General features: G+C 33.0%; 4 protein-coding genes across 5 annotated transcripts; 3 read left to right on the forward strand and 1 right to left on the reverse strand.

The window, feature by feature from the left end:
- The first annotated feature begins 1,114 nt into the window (after positions 1–1,114).
- Positions 1,115–10,118, forward strand: LOC107925888 (nuclear pore complex protein NUP93A). Its single transcript, XM_016856623.2, has 15 exons — positions 1,115–1,365; positions 2,706–2,797; positions 3,034–3,100; positions 3,519–3,578; positions 4,911–5,000; positions 5,178–5,447; positions 5,759–5,854; positions 5,930–6,064; positions 6,291–6,344; positions 6,433–6,516; positions 6,929–7,015; positions 7,085–7,978; positions 8,223–8,404; positions 9,364–9,655; positions 9,836–10,118. The coding sequence occupies exons 1-15, from the start codon at positions 1,255–1,257 to the stop codon at positions 9,911–9,913; spliced, it is 2,592 nt and encodes an 863-aa protein (XP_016712112.1). The 5' UTR covers positions 1,115–1,254; the 3' UTR covers positions 9,914–10,118.
- An 842-nt stretch (positions 10,119–10,960) lies between these two features.
- On the reverse strand, positions 10,961–13,068 carry LOC107925925 (heterogeneous nuclear ribonucleoprotein F). Of its 2 annotated transcripts, none has more exons than XM_016856683.2 (2): positions 12,919–13,068; positions 10,961–11,899 (listed from the first exon to the last, which is right to left on the reverse strand). In XM_016856683.2, exon 2 carries the CDS (start codon positions 11,886–11,888, stop codon positions 11,211–11,213), a length of 678 nt encoding a protein of 225 aa, XP_016712172.1. In that variant the 5' UTR covers positions 11,889–11,899; positions 12,919–13,068; the 3' UTR covers positions 10,961–11,210. The 2 variants fall into 2 exon arrangements, with proteins under 2 accessions (XP_016712172.1, XP_016712170.1); XM_016856681.2 differs by having other exon boundaries at positions 10,961–11,988; positions 12,919–13,067.
- A 30-nt stretch (positions 13,069–13,098) lies between these two features.
- Positions 13,099–15,192, forward strand: LOC107925802 (putative disease resistance RPP13-like protein 1). The gene is made up of 2 exons (XM_016856520.1): positions 13,099–13,102; positions 13,418–15,192. Exons 1-2 carry the CDS (start codon positions 13,099–13,101, stop codon positions 15,190–15,192), a joined length of 1,779 nt encoding a protein of 592 aa, XP_016712009.1.
- Positions 15,193–15,229: 37 nt separating this feature from the next.
- LOC107925803 (putative disease resistance protein RGA1) lies at positions 15,230–16,605 on the forward strand. The gene is made up of 2 exons (XM_016856521.2): positions 15,230–16,000; positions 16,114–16,605. The coding sequence occupies exons 1-2, from the start codon at positions 15,230–15,232 to the stop codon at positions 16,603–16,605; spliced, it is 1,263 nt and encodes a 420-aa protein (XP_016712010.2).
- Positions 16,606–18,464: the final 1,859 nt, after the last annotated feature.

Here is an 18,464-nt window from a genome sequence, read left to right on the forward strand (position 1 = left end):
CGATTTTCCAATACAACTAACCTATTTACATGCAGTATTGAGCATTGCTATTTTAGCGAAAAGGTAGGGGAGAATTTACTTTTAGAATAAATTCTATTTTATGAGGGAAATTTATAGTTTTCGGTTATATCAAGAGAAATAATTTTTCTATTGAAAGTTAAAAGAAAAAAAATTTTATTATGTGCACTTAATTCGTTTTAGTTGAGCTTACATTCAAAACAATTGGAAGTTTAATGATAACAAAAAAGATTGATCGATTGAAAACCAAAAAATAATCTAGACTGTCTCGTACAAAGTATAAATATAACTTCAAATAAAAGTTTAATAAAACAAACATCAATTTAAAAAAAAAAATTACACTATGCTTAAAAATACTGTTTTTTAAACCAATTTTTTTAATAGATTCTATATACCATTATCGTTGATCAAATATACACTTGTACTTGTATTAGTGGAACTTTCAAATATATATAATAAAAATATAATATCTAATATTATTTGATTTTTTTTGTGATTCAAATATTATAACTTTCAAATATATATAATAAAATTTTTATATGACCCCTTTAAAATTTTTAAAATTTTAAATAAGTAAAAGTAAAATTATATTTTAGTCTCCTTAAAAAGATAAAAAATTAATTTAATCTTTTAAAATTTATAAAAATATATATTATTAAAATAGTAAAATTATATTTTTTATGGTAAAAATTACAATTTAATTTTAATCCCTAAAAAGAGTTTATGGTTTCGCCCCTCATGCATATGCGTGTGAAAGCTATACAATTATAACATAAATGTATTTTTAAAAATAATATATAAGTAATAAAATGTAAGACTTGAAACTAATAATAATAACAGATATTAATATATAAAAAAATTAAAATTAAAAAAATAATTTAAATTGTGAGTAAAATAAAATTTAAATCAATAAATATCTCAAATTAATAATAGTAAATGTATTCTAATTATTTATCATGATAATATCATTTTATAATTTGAGAGAAACAGTGTATAATAAAATTCAAACATTTACAAATTTTTTTATTAGTTTCTTTAAATAAGAAAAACAAAAGTTTTTTAAAAATCTAAAATGTTGAATAAATTTAAATATTTGAAAATTAAATTGTAAAATATTCAGATCATAAGGGGGAAAAGAAGAGGGTTTTCTTCTTTTTTCCTTTTGAAAATTAGGGTTTTAGAAAATATAAATTAAAGAGTAAAATTCTTGAACTTTCCCTCGCATCAGTGATTCACATGAGAGCTATGGCGAGTGAGCAAGGCATGAGTAGTTGGACCGATCTTCTCCACTCATCCACCAAGCTTCTTGAGCAAGCTGCTCCTTCTGCTCAGTTTCCTCCTCTTCAGGTCCCGTTTCTCTCTCTCTCTCTCTCTCAATATCAATTTACACAATGCTCGAGTTTGTAATGAATCGAGACAAACGTTGTTAAAGAAAAGGGGAAAGTGATTAGGTTTTTGTGAATTTTTTTTGCTTTTGCTTCTGGTTGTGCTATGTTTGGATGCCTAGAAAATGAGGGAAAGGAGGTAGATTAGGAGATATTGAAATGCGGAAGCCATTCTATGGTTCATATATTTCGTGAGGTAGAAAATTTCTGGAAATTTCTCATGCCTCGTTCAAAGTTGTGTGTTTTTAAGTGAGATTGTTCAAGGGAGCAGAGAACAGAAGGTTCTGCTGAACTGTAGTCCAGTAGTAATATCTGGTTTATCTCTCGGCTTTAATGTAATGATTGAGGAAGTTTTAGTAATAGGCAAAGGAACCACTTCATTTTCATGTATTTCTAAGCTCCAATTGTGTTAATGTTTGCTTCTGAAGGTTAATTCAGCTAATGCTTTATTATAGTGCTGCTGAATTAAATTATAGTATGAAAAATCAATAATTTTTAACTTAAAATATCTATTAATGTTTTAGATGAGAGAAATTTAGCTAAATGGAGGCCATGTCTTTGTCAAGTTCTGTTAATTCCTTTAACTAATAAACTGATTGGATGAGAAATGACTTAATATTGTTTTCCACTAAATAATCAGTCATTAATGGGGATTCATTTTCTTCAACTTCAGCAGAAAATTGGTTTTTAGAGATCTATTATGGAGGGTAAGAAATGGCTTATGTAGACAATTTAGCCAACAATAAATTAGGAACACAACACAATGAAATGATGTAGTGGTTTTATGAAATTTAACTATGAACTTTTCTTCATCCATTATGTTGTATTATAATGAGAATAACTAGTTAATACTTTTCCTTAGTTCATCTTCTTTTGAATGTTTCTGTTGGAGACATGGACTATGATACCCATAATGTTCATCATATTTATCTATATTTCCGTTAATATTTATTATCAATTCATATTATGGATATTAGTTGTTACTACAATGATATTAAGTGAATGTACCATCTCCTTGATAATGTCAATAAATTATAGTAACATTCATCAATATATCGGTAATTCAAGTTAATGTTTGATGTTATTAGCTTAGAGTTAAAAACCTTGGTTGGTGGGTTATCTATTTGTTGATCCAAACAAATTGAAAAATGTTTAAAAATTTTGTTCATTTCTTTTCAGTGATTGAATCTTCAGTTGGAATGTATCTCAGCTGAGATTATTGTTTAAAAAAGGAAATTTCAGTGATATAGATCCCATACATGAGGTTTTCACTGACAATCTGCTTACAATAATTTTATTCAGAGAAACTTAGATCAGTTAGAAGCACTATCAAAGAAGCTCAAGGCAAAAACCTTAAGAACTGAGGCTCCTTCTCAATCCATTGCTGCCACAAGGTAACTTTATACTTTATAAATTTAATTCATTACTCTTGTGATTCTTGTATTCACAGTCTGTTAAAACAGACAGAATGTTAGCTGAGAAAGTAAGAGGAAGTTGTTAGCTTCGAACATTGTTTAGGTTGCAAACTTGGCTTTAAGCAACAATTTGAAGGGTTATCTTTTTTTTATTTCTCCCAGATTATTTATTTACCATGCGGAATATATAAAAATGGTCTTTGTTGTGTTTTAAGGCTACTTGCACGGGAGGGAATTAACGCTGAACAACTTACACGCGATCTGAAGTCTTTTGAATTGAAGGTAAGTATTATTTTCCACATTTTCATTTATGTTAAATCAGCTTTTCTGGCTTCTAACTCAAGAACCCCCTAAACCTACCATAAAATTTGTTACTTGTTTTTCTTTGGCGTATAAGGCTATTTAATAGATATTCTGAGGGGAATGGATATTGATAATGATATGTCAAGATAAGAACATTTTCCCCCTTCCCCCAAACTTTATCTGCTATGATTAAATGATATTTGATTTCAGCTTTTGTATTTTTACTGTTTAAATGCTACTTTGGTCCTAAAATGCATGCGTATAGTCAACTTTAGAGGGCTTTGCTATTGATTGCTTCACAATCTTGCTTCAAGGTCCCCCTCCCCCTTTTCATAGTTTTCTCTTTACTGCAATCTCACAAACCATGTTTTCCTCTCCTTGATCGTCTTTCTGCAAGACAACATTTGAGGATGTTTTCCCTGCTGAAGCCACAAGCGTTGAGGAGTATCTGCAGCAGGTACTATTTGCTCTATGGATTGCATACTTTTAATATAAGTTCGATGGATAATGACTAATGGCTCATTTCCGCTGGCTAATCACATTCATTTGGGTTAGAGCATGTATTCAGATCCAATTGCTATTTACTAACTGGTTGTCGCATAATGTGTGAATTATAGCAATTTGGCTGTTCAACACACTGTGAAATAAAATAAAGGGCATTTGTAGTTAAACTACTTGCACATTTGAATGTTCTTTTGCATACCAAATTGATTCTTCTTCAAACCTATGCCACAAGGACGTGTGCTTCATGACTAAGGTTTTAACCCAGTTACTGATTCACTCTCCTTTAATCCACTAACCAGATAAAAAGGAGATTTCTTACTTACAAGCTATGTCATAGGCCCCACTCTATTTCTTGTTTATATGTGTGTATTTGTTTAGTTTCTGATATTATCTGAGATGGCTGGTAATCTCTATTATACATTTTGTTCCTCTTAGATTTTGGTGCATTGCAAATAACTTGGAATCACTTTTACAGTTGAAATAATAAGAGCATGGTGGCATAACTATAGATTCTCATTCATTACTTGGTGCTTGGTGAAAGGAAGCTTGGTTTTCTAAAAGATTGAACTATATGTATTGGCTAAACTATTATGAATGCGGTTATAAAGATACTTGAGTTTTTGATGGGTGAAATTACAGAGGATAATTGTGCATATGTGCGGTGGTTTCATGTCTTTTTTTCCCTGTTATAATCATTGGGATATTCAGTATGATTTCTTGGGATGATGCCCAAATAAACTCTCAAACTTTATTCTACTATAAAAATAAGTCCTTGGTCTTTTATTGAATGGCTTTGGCTATGTACTTCTATTTAATTGTATTTAGAACATTAACACTGTAAATATTCAAAAGAATGTTCTTGAATCCTTTTAGTTGGATGGTGTGATTTATTTGGATGGGTAGGATCACAGATATTTGGTGAAATGCTATCTTAAAAATTTGACAATTTGACTTTATCCATCCATTTTCAAGATTTTATGGGGATAATGATGGTGAAATAAGAGTTCATAGCCTTATTTTCATACAATAAAATATCAAGGGATTATTTCAGTGTTATTCCTTATCTATATGGTCATCATAAAAAAAACTAAGGTGGCGTTTGAGTGTTAGCTAATGTTGTTTGAGTAATTTTCTTTTCTGATCTTTTTTCTTTTTTCACAATTGTTTGTGCTATTGTCATGGCCCCGGCTATCTTTTAGTTAATTCAGCCATTCAACACAGGCTTCTGCTTCTCAATTTTGAAGATGATTGATATATGATTATTTGTACAATGTTTTGATCTCAGGTTCATGAAATGGCAATGGTTTCAGCCATCCAAGAAGCTCAGAAGGATAACCTCAGAAGTTTTAATGATTATATGATGAAAGTGTTGGAGGTTAGTATCACCTACTTTTGAGGGTAAAAAAATAGTACTTTGATGCAGTGTTCAACATCATCAAAATTGACGACGAACTTTTTCGATACATACCTAAAATTTAACAAATTGATGATGACTAAGTTTGTAGGCTTTCTGCTTTTACATGTTTGATTGGTGGTGTCTAATGCCTTGCAGGAAGATTGGCAAAAGGAAAAACGGGACTTCTTACAGAGTTTGAGCAGAATTTCAACATTGCCTAAGACAAACATGATTGATAAAAGCAGTGGTGGTGTTTGTTCAGGTCAAATGGTTCCCATGGCTTCTAGTTCTCAGGTTTCATCTGGTCCTTCTGCCATTGGGCTTCTACCTTTAGCTGACAAGCGACTTGTTGAGAAAAAAGTGTCGGTATATGCTGAAGTTGTTAGAAATCTGAACAATGCAAGACAACAAGGCTTGCCATTTAAAGTAAGGATGATTTTTCCCTTTCAAGTTATAAAAATTGGTTGAGCAATTTTCCAAAATCACGAGCACTGAAATATCCTCTTGCAAGTTGTTTAATAGTTTCTTGAATGATAATTTGCTATATTTGTATGTGCATGCTTGTCTTATTGTCTTATATGGCTATTCTACATTCCGGTTAAGTATTTGCTCAAATCTTCTGCCCAGTGAATTTGTTTGGTCTCTAGCATATTATTATTTACTCAACCTTTGATTTTTTTATATAAAATTTTATATTATTATTTACTCATGATTGTTGATTGTACACATTTGTGTAGCCTGCCACAGCTTTTAAAGTTGCTTATGAGAGTTTGGGTACTGAAGCATCTGGTGGCAAATCAGTTAACATGCAGAAAATGTGGCATCTTATTCTGGTATGATACATGCTAGTGTTATCATGCTTCATGCTACCAGATAATTGTTTGTTGATAAGTGAAATATTTTGGCAGAAATTAATGGGTGAGGATTCGATGATGCGGCAAAGTGTTTCTAGAAAGATGTCATTAGTAATTGGTGCTAGACGTCACTTAGAATGGGGACATGAGAAATACATTATGGATATAATACAAAGCCATCCTGCACAAGTAAGAAAGTTCTCTAGCATCTTTTTGTTATTCTTCTGTTAACAAAATGTAGAAATAAATATTTAGGCTAGCAACTTTCCTTTTGAATGCCTCTAATTTTGTTCCCTGTGTTCCTTGTTCATTGTAGCTTCTCTGAATGACTTTCTAACAAGGATGAATTTAGTAGTGTTATATGTTGTTTCATATTCTTCCAGAGTTGATATTTCATTCTTTGATCTTAATGTAGGCTGCTCTTGGTGGAGCTGTTGGAAATTTGCATAGAGTTCGCGCCTTTCTTCGGGTCTGCTTGTTTCTATTTAGCTTCAAGTTGCTTGTTCAACTTTATTGCAGTAATCATTTTTGTAAAGTTTGTTTCTTTGTCTGTGCAGATTCGTTTGAGGGATTATGGACTTCTGGATTTTGATGCAGGTGATGCTCGAAGGCAGCCTCCCATTGATACCACTTGGCAGCAGGTTTATTTAACTTTACTCACTTTATTACTTTCTAATTATCGATGAACATCTGTGATAGACGTATGTCGTCTGGTTTTAACATGTCACTTACTTTTTCAAACTGCGTTAGTCTAATGTTAAACTACTCTTTCACTTCAGTTTGCTTGTCTTTGTTAAAATGACTTGTATGCTCTTTTTGTTGAAGCCATCTTTTACATAGTTGGGAGACAAGATGGGGATGCTTTTGGTTTTACCATGCTGAAGTGTTAATTCAGTATGTGGTTTTAGGAAACAATGCACCATTCTAAAGAACAAATGAGTCTTAACAGATGATGAAAGTGTTTTTTTTTTCTGATTTCTTTCCCCAACTAAATTTGATTAATTTGTTCTGTATCCTTGTTTCTCTAAGAATCCCATCTTTTTGTGTTAACAGATTTATTTTTGCTTGAGGACTGGTTATTATGATGAAGCAAGACAAGTTGCCCTGTCATCCCGTGCTTCTCACCAATTTGCACCACTGGTACTAATTGTTTACTGTTGAATCCATTGTGTTTGACCATGCGCCATACTCTATACTTCTTTTTGACAGCTTGCAGAGTGGATTAATGGTGGAGGCATGGTGCCAGCACACGCTGCAGCTGCTGCTGCAGAAGAGTGCGAAAAAATGTTCAGAATGGGTGATCGGGTTGGTCGAGCTTCATATGACAAGAAAAAACTGTTGCTCTATGCTATCATATCGGGGTCTCGTAGGCAAATTGACCGTCTTCTCAGAGATATACCATCACTTTTCAGTACCATAGAGGATTTCCTGTGGTTCATATTGTCTGCAGTACAGGATTTTCCTGGTGGAACCTCGTCTAATGAGGGTTTAGTACCATACAGTCTTGACGATTTGCAAGCTTACCTAAACAAATTTGAGCCATCATATTACACAAAAAATGGAAAGGATCCTCTAGTATATCCGTATATCTTGCTTTTAAGTATCCAGTTGCTACCAGCTATTTCATACCTGTCTAAAGAAGCAGGAGAGGAAGAATACCATATTGATGCTGCTCACATAGCAATTGTGCTAGCTGACAATGGGGTCCTTTCTGAAGTTTCTGGAGCCGGACAAAAGCTGGGAGTTATGGATGCTTACGCAGAAGCTTCTAGCATTATTAGGCAGTATGGCTCTATGTATCTACGGCTTGGTAACCTTCAAATGGCTCTAGAATATTACGCACAAGCTGCTGCTGCAGTAGGTGGTGGACATGTATCATGGACTGGGAGAGGTAGTGTGGATCAGCAAAGGCAGATGAACTTGATGCTGAAGCAGCTTCTCACTGAGATATTGTTTCGAGATGGTGGGGTTTATCTTTTACTTGGTTCGAGAGGTGCTGGAGAGGAAGGTGAACTGAGACGATTTTTGACTGATCATAAAGCAAGACAACAGTTTCTGCTAGAAGCTGCCCGCCAATGCCAAGATTCTGGGCTGTACGACAAGGTAATTCTCTCTACCTCTTTGCTTCACCAATCTTAATGTTTTTTGTTATAATATTTAAAAGCATGAACTTCATTTTAATTGAAGCTGAAATTTTTATAAATATCAGCAATTCCAAACTTCCATTGCCCTTGATACTTGCACAGTTGCAGTAGTCATACAACTTCCTCTCGGACTACTTTTTCTGGGTGTTGCTTAATATTTATATCTTCATGTTCTTTTCTGTAATTTCTTTGTCCAAATTCAGTCTATAGAGATTCAGAAGAGAATTGGAGCATTTTCGATGGCATTGGATACGATAAATAAGTGCCTCTCTGAAGCAATTTGTGCCTTATCACGTGGTAGATTGGATGGTGAGAGTCAAACTGCTGGCCTCATTCACTCCGGGAACGAGATCTTGGAGACTTTCAAATATTATCCTGAAGTCAGGTTGTTCCAATTCTATTCATTCTCTTGTTCTTTATCAAAATTTAGCTATTTAAAATTCTAGCATATACTTGATATCACAATTTTGCTGGTGTCCCACTTTTAATATTGCCCTATTTTCTGATAAATGCTTGTAGAAATCATTTTAAACTAGATGCGGCAACATTAGACACTATACAAAAAATAACTCAAACACGACATCAAACAAAAGAATAACATGAACATGTATGAATATATCTGTCTTGAGATCTATAATAGGTTAAAATATGCTATAAGTCTCTGTATTCTTTCTAAATTTGGAACTTAGTCCATGTACTTCTATTGCTAAGAATTTAGCCTTTCTACTTTTCAGATTTTAAAATTCAAGTCCAACTGTTAATGCTATTAAAATTATTTTGTTAAATTCAGGTTCATTACAATATAATTTTTTTAGTTGCTTTGTTGCTAAGTGAGTATTATTTTTATTTCAAAATTTAACACCAAATTTAACCAAAAAAAAAATTTAATAGTGTTAACAGTTAGATTTGAATTTTGAAATCTGAAAAGTAGAGGGATTAAACTCTTGGACATAAAAGTACAGGGATTAAATTTCAAATTCGTAAAGAGTACAGAGACTTATGGCATATTTTAACCTCTAACATACTATAATTATTAATCTATCATAATTTTATATAAGTACATTTTACTCAATTATGACTTGAAAAAAATATAAGAGTGAGACTTTATAACCCAAAAGAAAGAGATTAAGTGCTAACAGTACTGTTAATATTTCAATTGTTATTGATTTACCTTAATCAATTGTAAATTTAGTGTCAAAATCTTTTGGGGAATTGGCAATGCTTCAATTGTTAGTGTTTGATCTATTCAGCGTGAACTTGCCTTATAATTATCTGTTTTCAATCCTATATATCTTCTGCTAATACTATTCTTTCTTCTTTCTCCCGACATGGTTTATTTTGTAGTTTCCAAGAGAGGGAACATGTTTCGGAGCAACAAACCATATTAAGACAGCTCGAGACTATATTATCGATCCATAAATTGATGAGACTAGGCCAGTATCTTGATGCTCTACGAGAAGTTGCCAAGATCCCATTCCTTCCATTCGATCCACGAGCACCTGATACATCTGCTGATGTGTTCCAAAATTTATCTCCTCATGTCCAAGCTTGTTTGCCTGATTTGCTAAAGGTTGCTATAACTTGTTTGGACAATGTATCCGATACAGATGGATCACTTCGAGCCATGAGATCAAAGGTATGCCAACATTTTCAACTCGCTATCATAAATTATCGGAAGAACCGGGTGCTTAATTCTACCCATATTTTAGTTGAAGTAATAAATTACTTACATGACCGAGGAAAAAAAAGAACTGGGGTTGGGCGAACGGTGTGGTTCGTGATAGGCAATATAATTTGTGTCTGTTGGTCTTTGCAGATTGCAACCTTCCTTGCAAATAATATGCGTCAGAATTGGCCTCGTGATTTATACGAGAAGGTCGCCAAAAGCTTGTGAAGCAAATATCCAACGATGGTGTGAAATGCCCGGAAAATTTGATGGAATCCGAGGCATGGTGGTAGAAGGGGAAAAAAGAGAGGTTAATGATGAGAACTCATCTCCCTTTGTAGCCATAACCTTATATAATTTGACCAGTTTTTATTAGCAGAGTTTTCAAAATGTAATAGCTAATCGGTTATACTCAATGGTGGTAAATTTTTTATTTGATTTCTTGAGAATATTTTTTTAAAATATATTTTAACAAATTTATCGGTAGATTTAATAATATAATTGGAATTTGCATGCACGTAAAAAATTTATTATGGTATTTTTTCAAGAATATTATTATTTTTATTATATCTTTTAAAAAAGTGCTACCATAAAGAGTTATTTAAATCTTTCAAAAAAGAGTATATTTTCAAACAATTTTAGAGGCTGAACTTATTTTCTAGTTTTAAAATATCTATTTTTATTTTTATATACCATGTAATACCTAATTAGAATATGTTTGAATATTAATGTTTAAAATAAGTAAATATAAAATATAAAAGAATATAAATGAACTTTAAGTGAATTTATCTTCATTTAAATACTGGTTCAAATTGTGTTATCTTTGTTCTCATTTTCAATATTACATAAAAATAACTTAAGTAAACTTAATGAACGTCCTTTACCATCATGGCTATCACATGAAGCTTTAAATTTTAATGAAATTGAACTTAATGCATTTATGTATGATGGTGACTCATCTCTACTTTCACCATTGTATAGGCTTATATGTTGTACTAAACCGAACTTGAAAACAATTATATATTTATGTATCCGATTGAAACCCAACCCATCGACCCTTTGGATTTTTTTATCCTTAAATTGCATTCAAAAACTTAATAAATTGTATGGGTTGTAATATAGAACTTGTGGAATTAAAACCACCCAATGTGCCACATAATAATCTTTAAAATCTTCGATCAAGAAGTACTCCATTTAATGCCATGACAATGACCCCCCCCCCCCAAAAAAAAAGGCAATCATGAGCATGAATTTGAAAGGTAAAAGGTCTACATATTTATCTAAAATATATTTTATATCCTTAAAACCAAAATTCGAATATCTAAAAAAACGCAAAAAGAGTACATCAACAACATACTAATCATATTTAACCTAATAGGATTAGGATATTATATTTTGAGAGCAGAGACACACATAGGAAGAAGATTAACCCATTAAATATGGGTTGACATGCATTTCTTCAGGCTAGAATGACAAACATACAAACCAAAGACTACATATCAAAAACCCAGATAACAGGACCTCTTCACTGCCTCGATCTTGATTCGGCTCGTCGAGCTTCGTCTGGTGTTGAAGGAAACAATTCCACATACCGAGACCCTATCATCATCTTATCCTTGCACATTGCTCTTTTAGCCTCCTCGACGGAAGTAAACTCCACGTATGCCTCTCCAGTGGCTTTCCCATCGGGGCGGCATGCAATGTGTATCCTGTCTTCAACGATCTTGAAATCTGCAAAGAATTCAACGATTTCAGGCTTCTTCACCGAGAAAGGAAGACCACGCAACTTGAGTATTTCGGTGTATTCCATTTGATCCTTATCGTTGAATCTCTTTGCTCGAGAGGGTGGGGGGCTTCCGTGGAAATCATTATCATAGATTCCTTCGTAATTCACCTCTGCGGCTACGGCATGGTAATAGTCTTGCCTCTTACACCGAAAAACTTCTACATAGCGGCGTCCCATGTTTTGTCGATCCCTTTGCAAAGCAAACTCAACCTGCATTGACCCGGCAAAGAGAACAAAGGCTTCTCCGGAGAACCTTCCATTCTTGTTGACTAGCAAAACGTCGACAATGTCCAATCCGGCAAAGAACTTGAAAATGTCGATATCAGTGCAGTTGAAAGGAAGCCCCCTAAGACGTACTACCGGAAAGGAAGGAGGTTGGTAGCCACCACCATACCCGTAAGGTTGATAGCCGCCCATACCGCTGTTCACTGCGAAGTAGGGAGTTGATTCCATCATTCTTTGTCTCTTTGAGCCGACCTCGTACCCGTCCGAAACCCCCCCGCTTCCCAACATTGCCCTTCAATTATCCATACCCAAAAAGAAAAAGAAAATCCCCCACTAAACCTGTTAATAAAACCAAACCCAACCCACACTCCCCAAATACCTAATTTCTTATATTCCTAAATTTATATATATATCCTAAAAACATTTTCCATATTCATATACCCTCCTTCAAACAATAAACATAAAGAAATAAATCATACAAATAGGTCGAAACCAAATTCTATTTTTTTTAATGTTACCCAAATAATTCCATTACCGGCATAAAGATTCAGATCATGCTATAAACTAATTTAAGTATTCATCATATTCTTCTGTTTAATTTCATAAAAAATAAATAAAATTCATCATTCAAAAACGAGAGTATCATCAAATTCACCCTTGAAATTAGCTTTCAGTATAAAACTTTGGAAGAACAAAATGGAATTCAATCCAAAATTTAATTTGGGGTATGCATTCTCCAGTTCCATCTTCATTTCATTTCACTTATTTTGTCAAATCCGAATACAAAATCAACGCAGAGAAAACCCCACTCCCATTCAAAAAAGCAAACAAAAATCAAATTCACCCATTGGGGGAAAAATGGAATCAAATCCGAAATTTTATTTGGGGCATGCATTCTCCCGTTCTATGTTCAATTTATTTACTTATTTCGCCAAAGCCCAATACAAAAACAGAACAGGGAAAACCCTAAATTGATTCAAAAACGAGAAACAAAATCAAATTCGAACTTGAAATTAGCTCTTAGCATAAACTTCGAAGAGAAAATTAGAATCCAAACCGAAACTTAGTTTCGGGTGATGTATTCTCCCATTTTATCTTCAATTATTTTATCAAATCCCAATACAAAATCACCACACAGAAAACCCTAATTCCATTCAAGAACACGAACCAGAAATTAAAAATAAAAATAAAAATAAAAAATTCAGAGATTTGACGAACTTACCCTCTGGATCCGTACATGGCGCCGTATAGGTTGTTTTAGATCTTCTATTGTAAGAAGAAAACTGCAGAAAATTTCACAGATAAATTTTCGAAGAACGCTTCGTCAAGGAAACAAGAACCCTAAAAAAGGCCAAGTTTTTTTTTTTCGAAATAAATACCGAAAATATTTATGTCAAAAAATATGGGTATTTCTGCGCAATTACGAAGATACCCTTCGGTACACTTCGGCTTTAATGGGCAGGCCCAAGCTCAAATCTGAAATTACAAATTCAGGCTTTAATTACAAATCTGCCATAAATTAAAATTGGGATTTAATTATAAATTTCATCCCTCTACTTTTTGAAATTAAAAAATAGGCATTCTATTTTAATTTGTCAAAATTTGATCCTTATACATTATGAAAATTGGGAAGTTAATCTAGTTGTTGGTAAACATATGAATTTGAATCTTCAATTTTTGATAATTTGTTGCATCGCTAATTTCTTTACATGCATTAAAAGCAAGAAATTTCGGTGGACATCTCCGATTTAAAGAAACTGGAGAGAAAATTGTTAGAAGGTGCAATGGCTTACCTTTGGCCGCAAAAGCCATTGGAAGCTTGCTACGCACAGTTAAGTATCATCAAGAATGGGAAAGAATATATGAGAGTGAGATATGGAACTTACCAGAAGAGCAGTGTGGCATAATTCCAGCTTTGCGATTAAGCTACCATCATCTTCCGTCATACTTGAAACGATGTTTTGCATATTGCTCCATACTTCCTAAAGATTATGAATTTGAGGAAGAAGAAATAATCTTGTTATGGAGAGCAGAAGGTCTCCTGCAACAAAAAGCTATACCTCAAATTAAAGATCTTGGACATCAATATTTCCAAGATTTAGTGTCGAGGTCATTCTTTCAGATATCCAGTAAAGATGAGTTCCGATTCGTAATGCATGACCTTATCAATGATTTAGCTCAAGTAGTTGCAGGAGAAATATTCTCAAAATTGGAGAGTGATAAGCAACAGAAGTTCTCAAATCGCACTCGACATTCTTCTTATATTGTCAGCAAATATGACAGAATGAAGAAGTTTGAAGCATTTAATCAAGTGAAATCATTACGTACTTTTCTACCTTTACGGTTGTCGCGTTATCAGAGGGCTTTTTTAACTAATGTTGTTTTGGTTGATTTGTTGCCTAGACTTGGCTACTTCAGGGTGCTTTCTTTGTGTGGGTATGAGATCTTTGAGCTGCCTGATGTTTTTGAAAATTTAAGACATGTTCGCTATTTAAATTTTTCTGACACCAATATCAAATGCCTACCTGATTCTTTGTGCACTCTTTACCATTTGGAAACTTTGTTATTAAAAGGGTGTTTCAAACTTCAAAAGTTGCCTTCAAAGATGGGAAATCTTGTCAACTTGCATGATCTTGATATCAGAGGTGTGAAGTCAATAGAAAGGATGCCTTTTGGAATTGATAAACTAACCAATCTTCAAAGGTTATCTGATTTTATCATAGGGGAAGGTGATGGACATCGTATGAGAGAATTGAAATATTTATCAAACCTCAAAGGTGATATTTGTCTCTCTGGGTTGGAGAATATTAACGGTCAAGATGCAAGGGAAGCCAGGTTAGATGAGAAGGAAATGATTGATCGATTGGTATTGCATTGGAGTAAAAAGTTTGAGGAGTCAGGGAATACAGAAGATGAAGAATGGGTGTTGGACTCTCTTTGTCCTCCAAAAAAGCTTCAGCAACTCGTCATTGAGAATTATGGTGGTGCAAAATTCTCTACTTGGATTGCAGATTCTTCCTTCAAGCATATGTTGTCATTGGAACTTCGCAACTGTAAAAATTGCAAATCTCTACCTTCAATTGCAAGGTTACCATTGTTAAAAGACCTTTCAATTGGTGGTTTGGATGAGGTACATAAGATTGGTGTTGAGTTGTTCGGAGCAAATCAATCGAATGCATTTGCATCATTAGAGACTCTACATTTTGAGATTATGCCAAACTGGGAGGAATGGGACTCATGTGAAGGTGATGAACAAGCTTCGAAATTCCCCAGCCTTCTTGAGCTTTCAATCAGAGAATGTCCTCAATTGTTGGGAAGGTTGCCAACCTTTCTTCAATCATTGCAGAAACTTGAAATCTACAAGTGTAGGAGGCTAGTAGTTTCAATTTCCAGTTTTTTGTCTCTATGTGAATTAAGCATTGAAGGGTGTGAACAATTGGTGTATGAAGGCTCTTCTTCTCCAGAGGAGGTTACCTCTTTGAAAAATGTCTCTTAAAAATATTTCAAAGTTTGATATTTCAGCAGAGAAGGCAATGTTGAGATTTGCAAACTCGGAAGTTTTTGACATCTCTGGTTGGAAAGAGTTGGAGTCTTTATCTCAAAATGGGTTAAGCTTAGTTGGGCATCGTTTTATTACGATTGAGGATTGTCCACAATTGGTCTCTTTGGAAACAGAGGAGGAGAGATTGCCAGTTGACAAGATTCCGGCTGTTGAATCTCTGGAAATATGGTATTGTGAAAGGCTGAATAGACTACCAGAAGTCTTACATGCTTTCACGTTCCTTACTGGAATGAGACTTAATGGGTGTCCAGGCTTGGTTTGTTTGGAAATGAGGAACTTTCCCCCTGCTTTAAAAAAGCTTGAGATTTCAAAATGTGAGAATTTACTATATTTGGTTGATGAAAATGTAAATAATAAGAGTAGCAACACTTGTCTACTCGAGCACTTGGAAATAATGGATTGTCCATCGCTAATATGGTTATCATCAAGGGGCGATATATGCAATCGACTTCAACATCTCGAAATTGGAAGTTGTTCAAAGCTAAGTATCTTATTTGTGAACGCCAAGTTACCCGCAATGCTTCAACAACTAGTTATTTGGGATTGTCCAGTGTTGGAATGCATAGCCCAAGATTTCCATGAAACTCTTGATCTCAAAAGTATAAAAATTTTTTGTGCTGAAAATATTAAATCATTACCAAGAGGATTGGACAAGCTCAGCCATCTTGAAGAGATTGAAGTTCATGGGTGCCCAAGTCTGGTTTCATTTGAAGAAAGTGCGTTGCCCACAACAAATCTCAGAGTTTTCTCAATTCATCATTGTGAAAATTTTAGTGCCCTTCCCAAGTGCATCAACAACTTCACCTCCCTTCGAGAATAAAGGTGGTTTATTGTTCGGATGACATATCCTTTCAGGAAGAGGGTTTTCCTACCAGCCTCACATCACTTGAAATCTCAAACGCACCTAGAATTTACACATCACTTGTTGAATGGGGATTTAACAGACTCACATTTCTTCAAGAACTCAAAATCAGCGGTGAAGGATGCTCAAATGTGGTGTCGTTTCCAGAAGAAAGAATAGGAAGGATGCTGCCTCCTTCTCTCACCTATATCAGCATTCATCAATTTGAAAATTTGGAATACATGTGCTCCAAGGGCTTTCAACATCTCACTTCTCTTCAAAAATTGTTCATTGTCAATTGTCCTAAGCTCACATCTCTTCCAGAAAAAGATATGCTTCTCTCGCTAGAGTGGCTATATATTTCCAATTGCCCGTTGCTAGAAGAAGGGTGCAGTAGGGGTAAAGGACGAGAGTGGTCCAAGATTGCCCACATACCTTTTGTTCAAATTGAGGCGGATCTTGACAAAAGGATTGGAGTGAAAAAAGCTTCAACAGTGATGTTATAAAATGTTTATGATATGGAGTGACAAAAGCTTCAACAGCCTTCGTTTTTCTTAATGCTCTTAGTGATCTTCTAATGCTTCCAAAGGGCATGCTAATGGACCATTCAATGTTAATTCATTGTCATTCTCTTTTTCTCTGAATGTCTCGTCATTTTGTGCTTCTAAATATGTCTTCTTATTTTGTAAGGTAATAGAGATTAACGGTAGAGTGACCATTTTGTAATAAAACTTTAGTGTAAGTGATTAAAACGTAACATTTCAAACATAAATGACTAAAATATAAGTTGAGGCAAACAAAGTGACTATTTTTATAGTTCACCCTAAAAATTAAGTTAATTCGTATATATATAATCACAAGAAAATTATTTATTCTATAATAAAATGTCTGATTAAGTTTGGTATATTAAGTCTAGTGACACCAACTCAATTGGTAAAAACACGAAAAAAATCTATAGTTATTGTTTTGTTAAATATAGAAATAATTATATTATTTAAACATTTTATAAAAGGATAAATTTCAAAATTATACATGAACTTTGATTTAATGTGCAATTGTATACATGAATTTTAATTTGATGCAATTACACACGTGAAACTCTAATTGTGGTTCAAATGTATACTTAAAACTTTAATTTTGATTTAATCATACACATCTAAGGAAATAAATACATCAATTTATTTTTATATTGAATAAATATAATTATTTATTTATGTAATATATAAACATAAAATATTGTTATATCGATAATTGTGTTAATAAATTACAAGAATTGGATCAAATCAAATTTTCATGCATAAAATTACATAAAATCAAAATTCATGTATACAATTGCACATTAAATCATAAATAGTGTGTAGCTTTAAAAATTATCCCTTATATTAGTTAAATTAAAAATTTCAGTAATTTTAAACCAACTAAAAAAATCATTTTCTCAATTAAAACTATTTACTTGTTTTTTTCTCAAAAACTAATCTATCCATTATTATTCATTAACTTCTAATTATTAGAAGAAAGTCTATCCATCTTTTTTAAAATATAAAATTTATATATGAAATATTATTTTTAAAATTTAAATTTAAATATAATATATTATACTTTCACATGTGCGATAAATTCTAGTTACTAATTATGTATTTTTTCATAATTTTCTTATGTAGACCTATTCAAAAGTAGACTATCCGTCTAAATCTAAAAATATACTTGAAATATGAGAGTGTTTGTATAAAAAAATGAAACTTAAGCAAAAAAATCGAACTTAATTAAAATGAGCCAGGCTTCAGCTTAAGCTTTAACGTTAAAGTGCTCATGTCTACCTATTTTCTACTTATTATTATATATATATTTAAATATTCTATGAATCAATAATTAATCATTTAAATTTTGTTTTATTGGGTTTTTTTATTATTTAAATCAAAATAGATTGAAGTGAATTAGAAATTTGTTTTCAAATTTGCATCCGAACTGACAAATTTAGATATACCAAATTATTTGATGAAAATTTGGAATTTTTAAAAAAAAATTAGGATGAATTTGTTTTCATTTCCAAAAGCAAACACTGACATGTGCTTGCTATATTTAAATGGAAATAATATTATTGATCTTAAATTAAATTACAAATATGGGCATTAGATGCCATTGGCATGGAGCTCAACGTTCATTTACTTGGAAAATGGGATAACGGAGAAAAGCAAGAGAAAAGAAGAGCATCAAAATTCATAAACAATATGGGTAGGTGGCTCAGCCTTTGTCTTTTTCCCAACGATCACTAAGGCATTTATCAGAATTCCAGCTTACTGCCTCGTACTGTGAAGTATTCAACTTTCACTGATTATACACAATCTCCATCTCCATCTCCGTTCCT

This window comes from Gossypium hirsutum, chromosome D11, assembly GCF_007990345.1.
Source record: "Gossypium hirsutum isolate 1008001.06 chromosome D11, Gossypium_hirsutum_v2.1, whole genome shotgun sequence".
Taxonomy (NCBI): Eukaryota; Viridiplantae; Streptophyta; class Magnoliopsida; order Malvales; family Malvaceae; genus Gossypium; species Gossypium hirsutum.

Excerpts from the sequence above, each read along its gene's own strand:
- LOC107925888 (XM_016856623.2), top strand. The coding sequence starts at position 1,255 with ATGAGAGCTATGGCGAGTGAGCAAGGCATGAGTAGTTGGACCGATCTT. Across the intron at positions 6,345-6,432 it reads GAGTTCGCGCCTTTCTTCGG|ATTCGTTTGAGGGATTATGG; the intron begins GTCTGCTTGTTT and ends TTGTCTGTGCAG. Across the intron at positions 7,979-8,222 it reads ATTCTGGGCTGTACGACAAG|TCTATAGAGATTCAGAAGAG; the intron begins GTAATTCTCTCT and ends GTCCAAATTCAG.
- LOC107925803 (XM_016856521.2), top strand. The coding sequence starts at position 15,230 with ATGTTGAGATTTGCAAACTCGGAAGTTTTTGACATCTCTGGTTGGAAA. Across the intron at positions 16,001-16,113 it reads TGCCCACAACAAATCTCAGA|GAAGAGGGTTTTCCTACCAG; the intron begins GTTTTCTCAATT and ends ATATCCTTTCAG.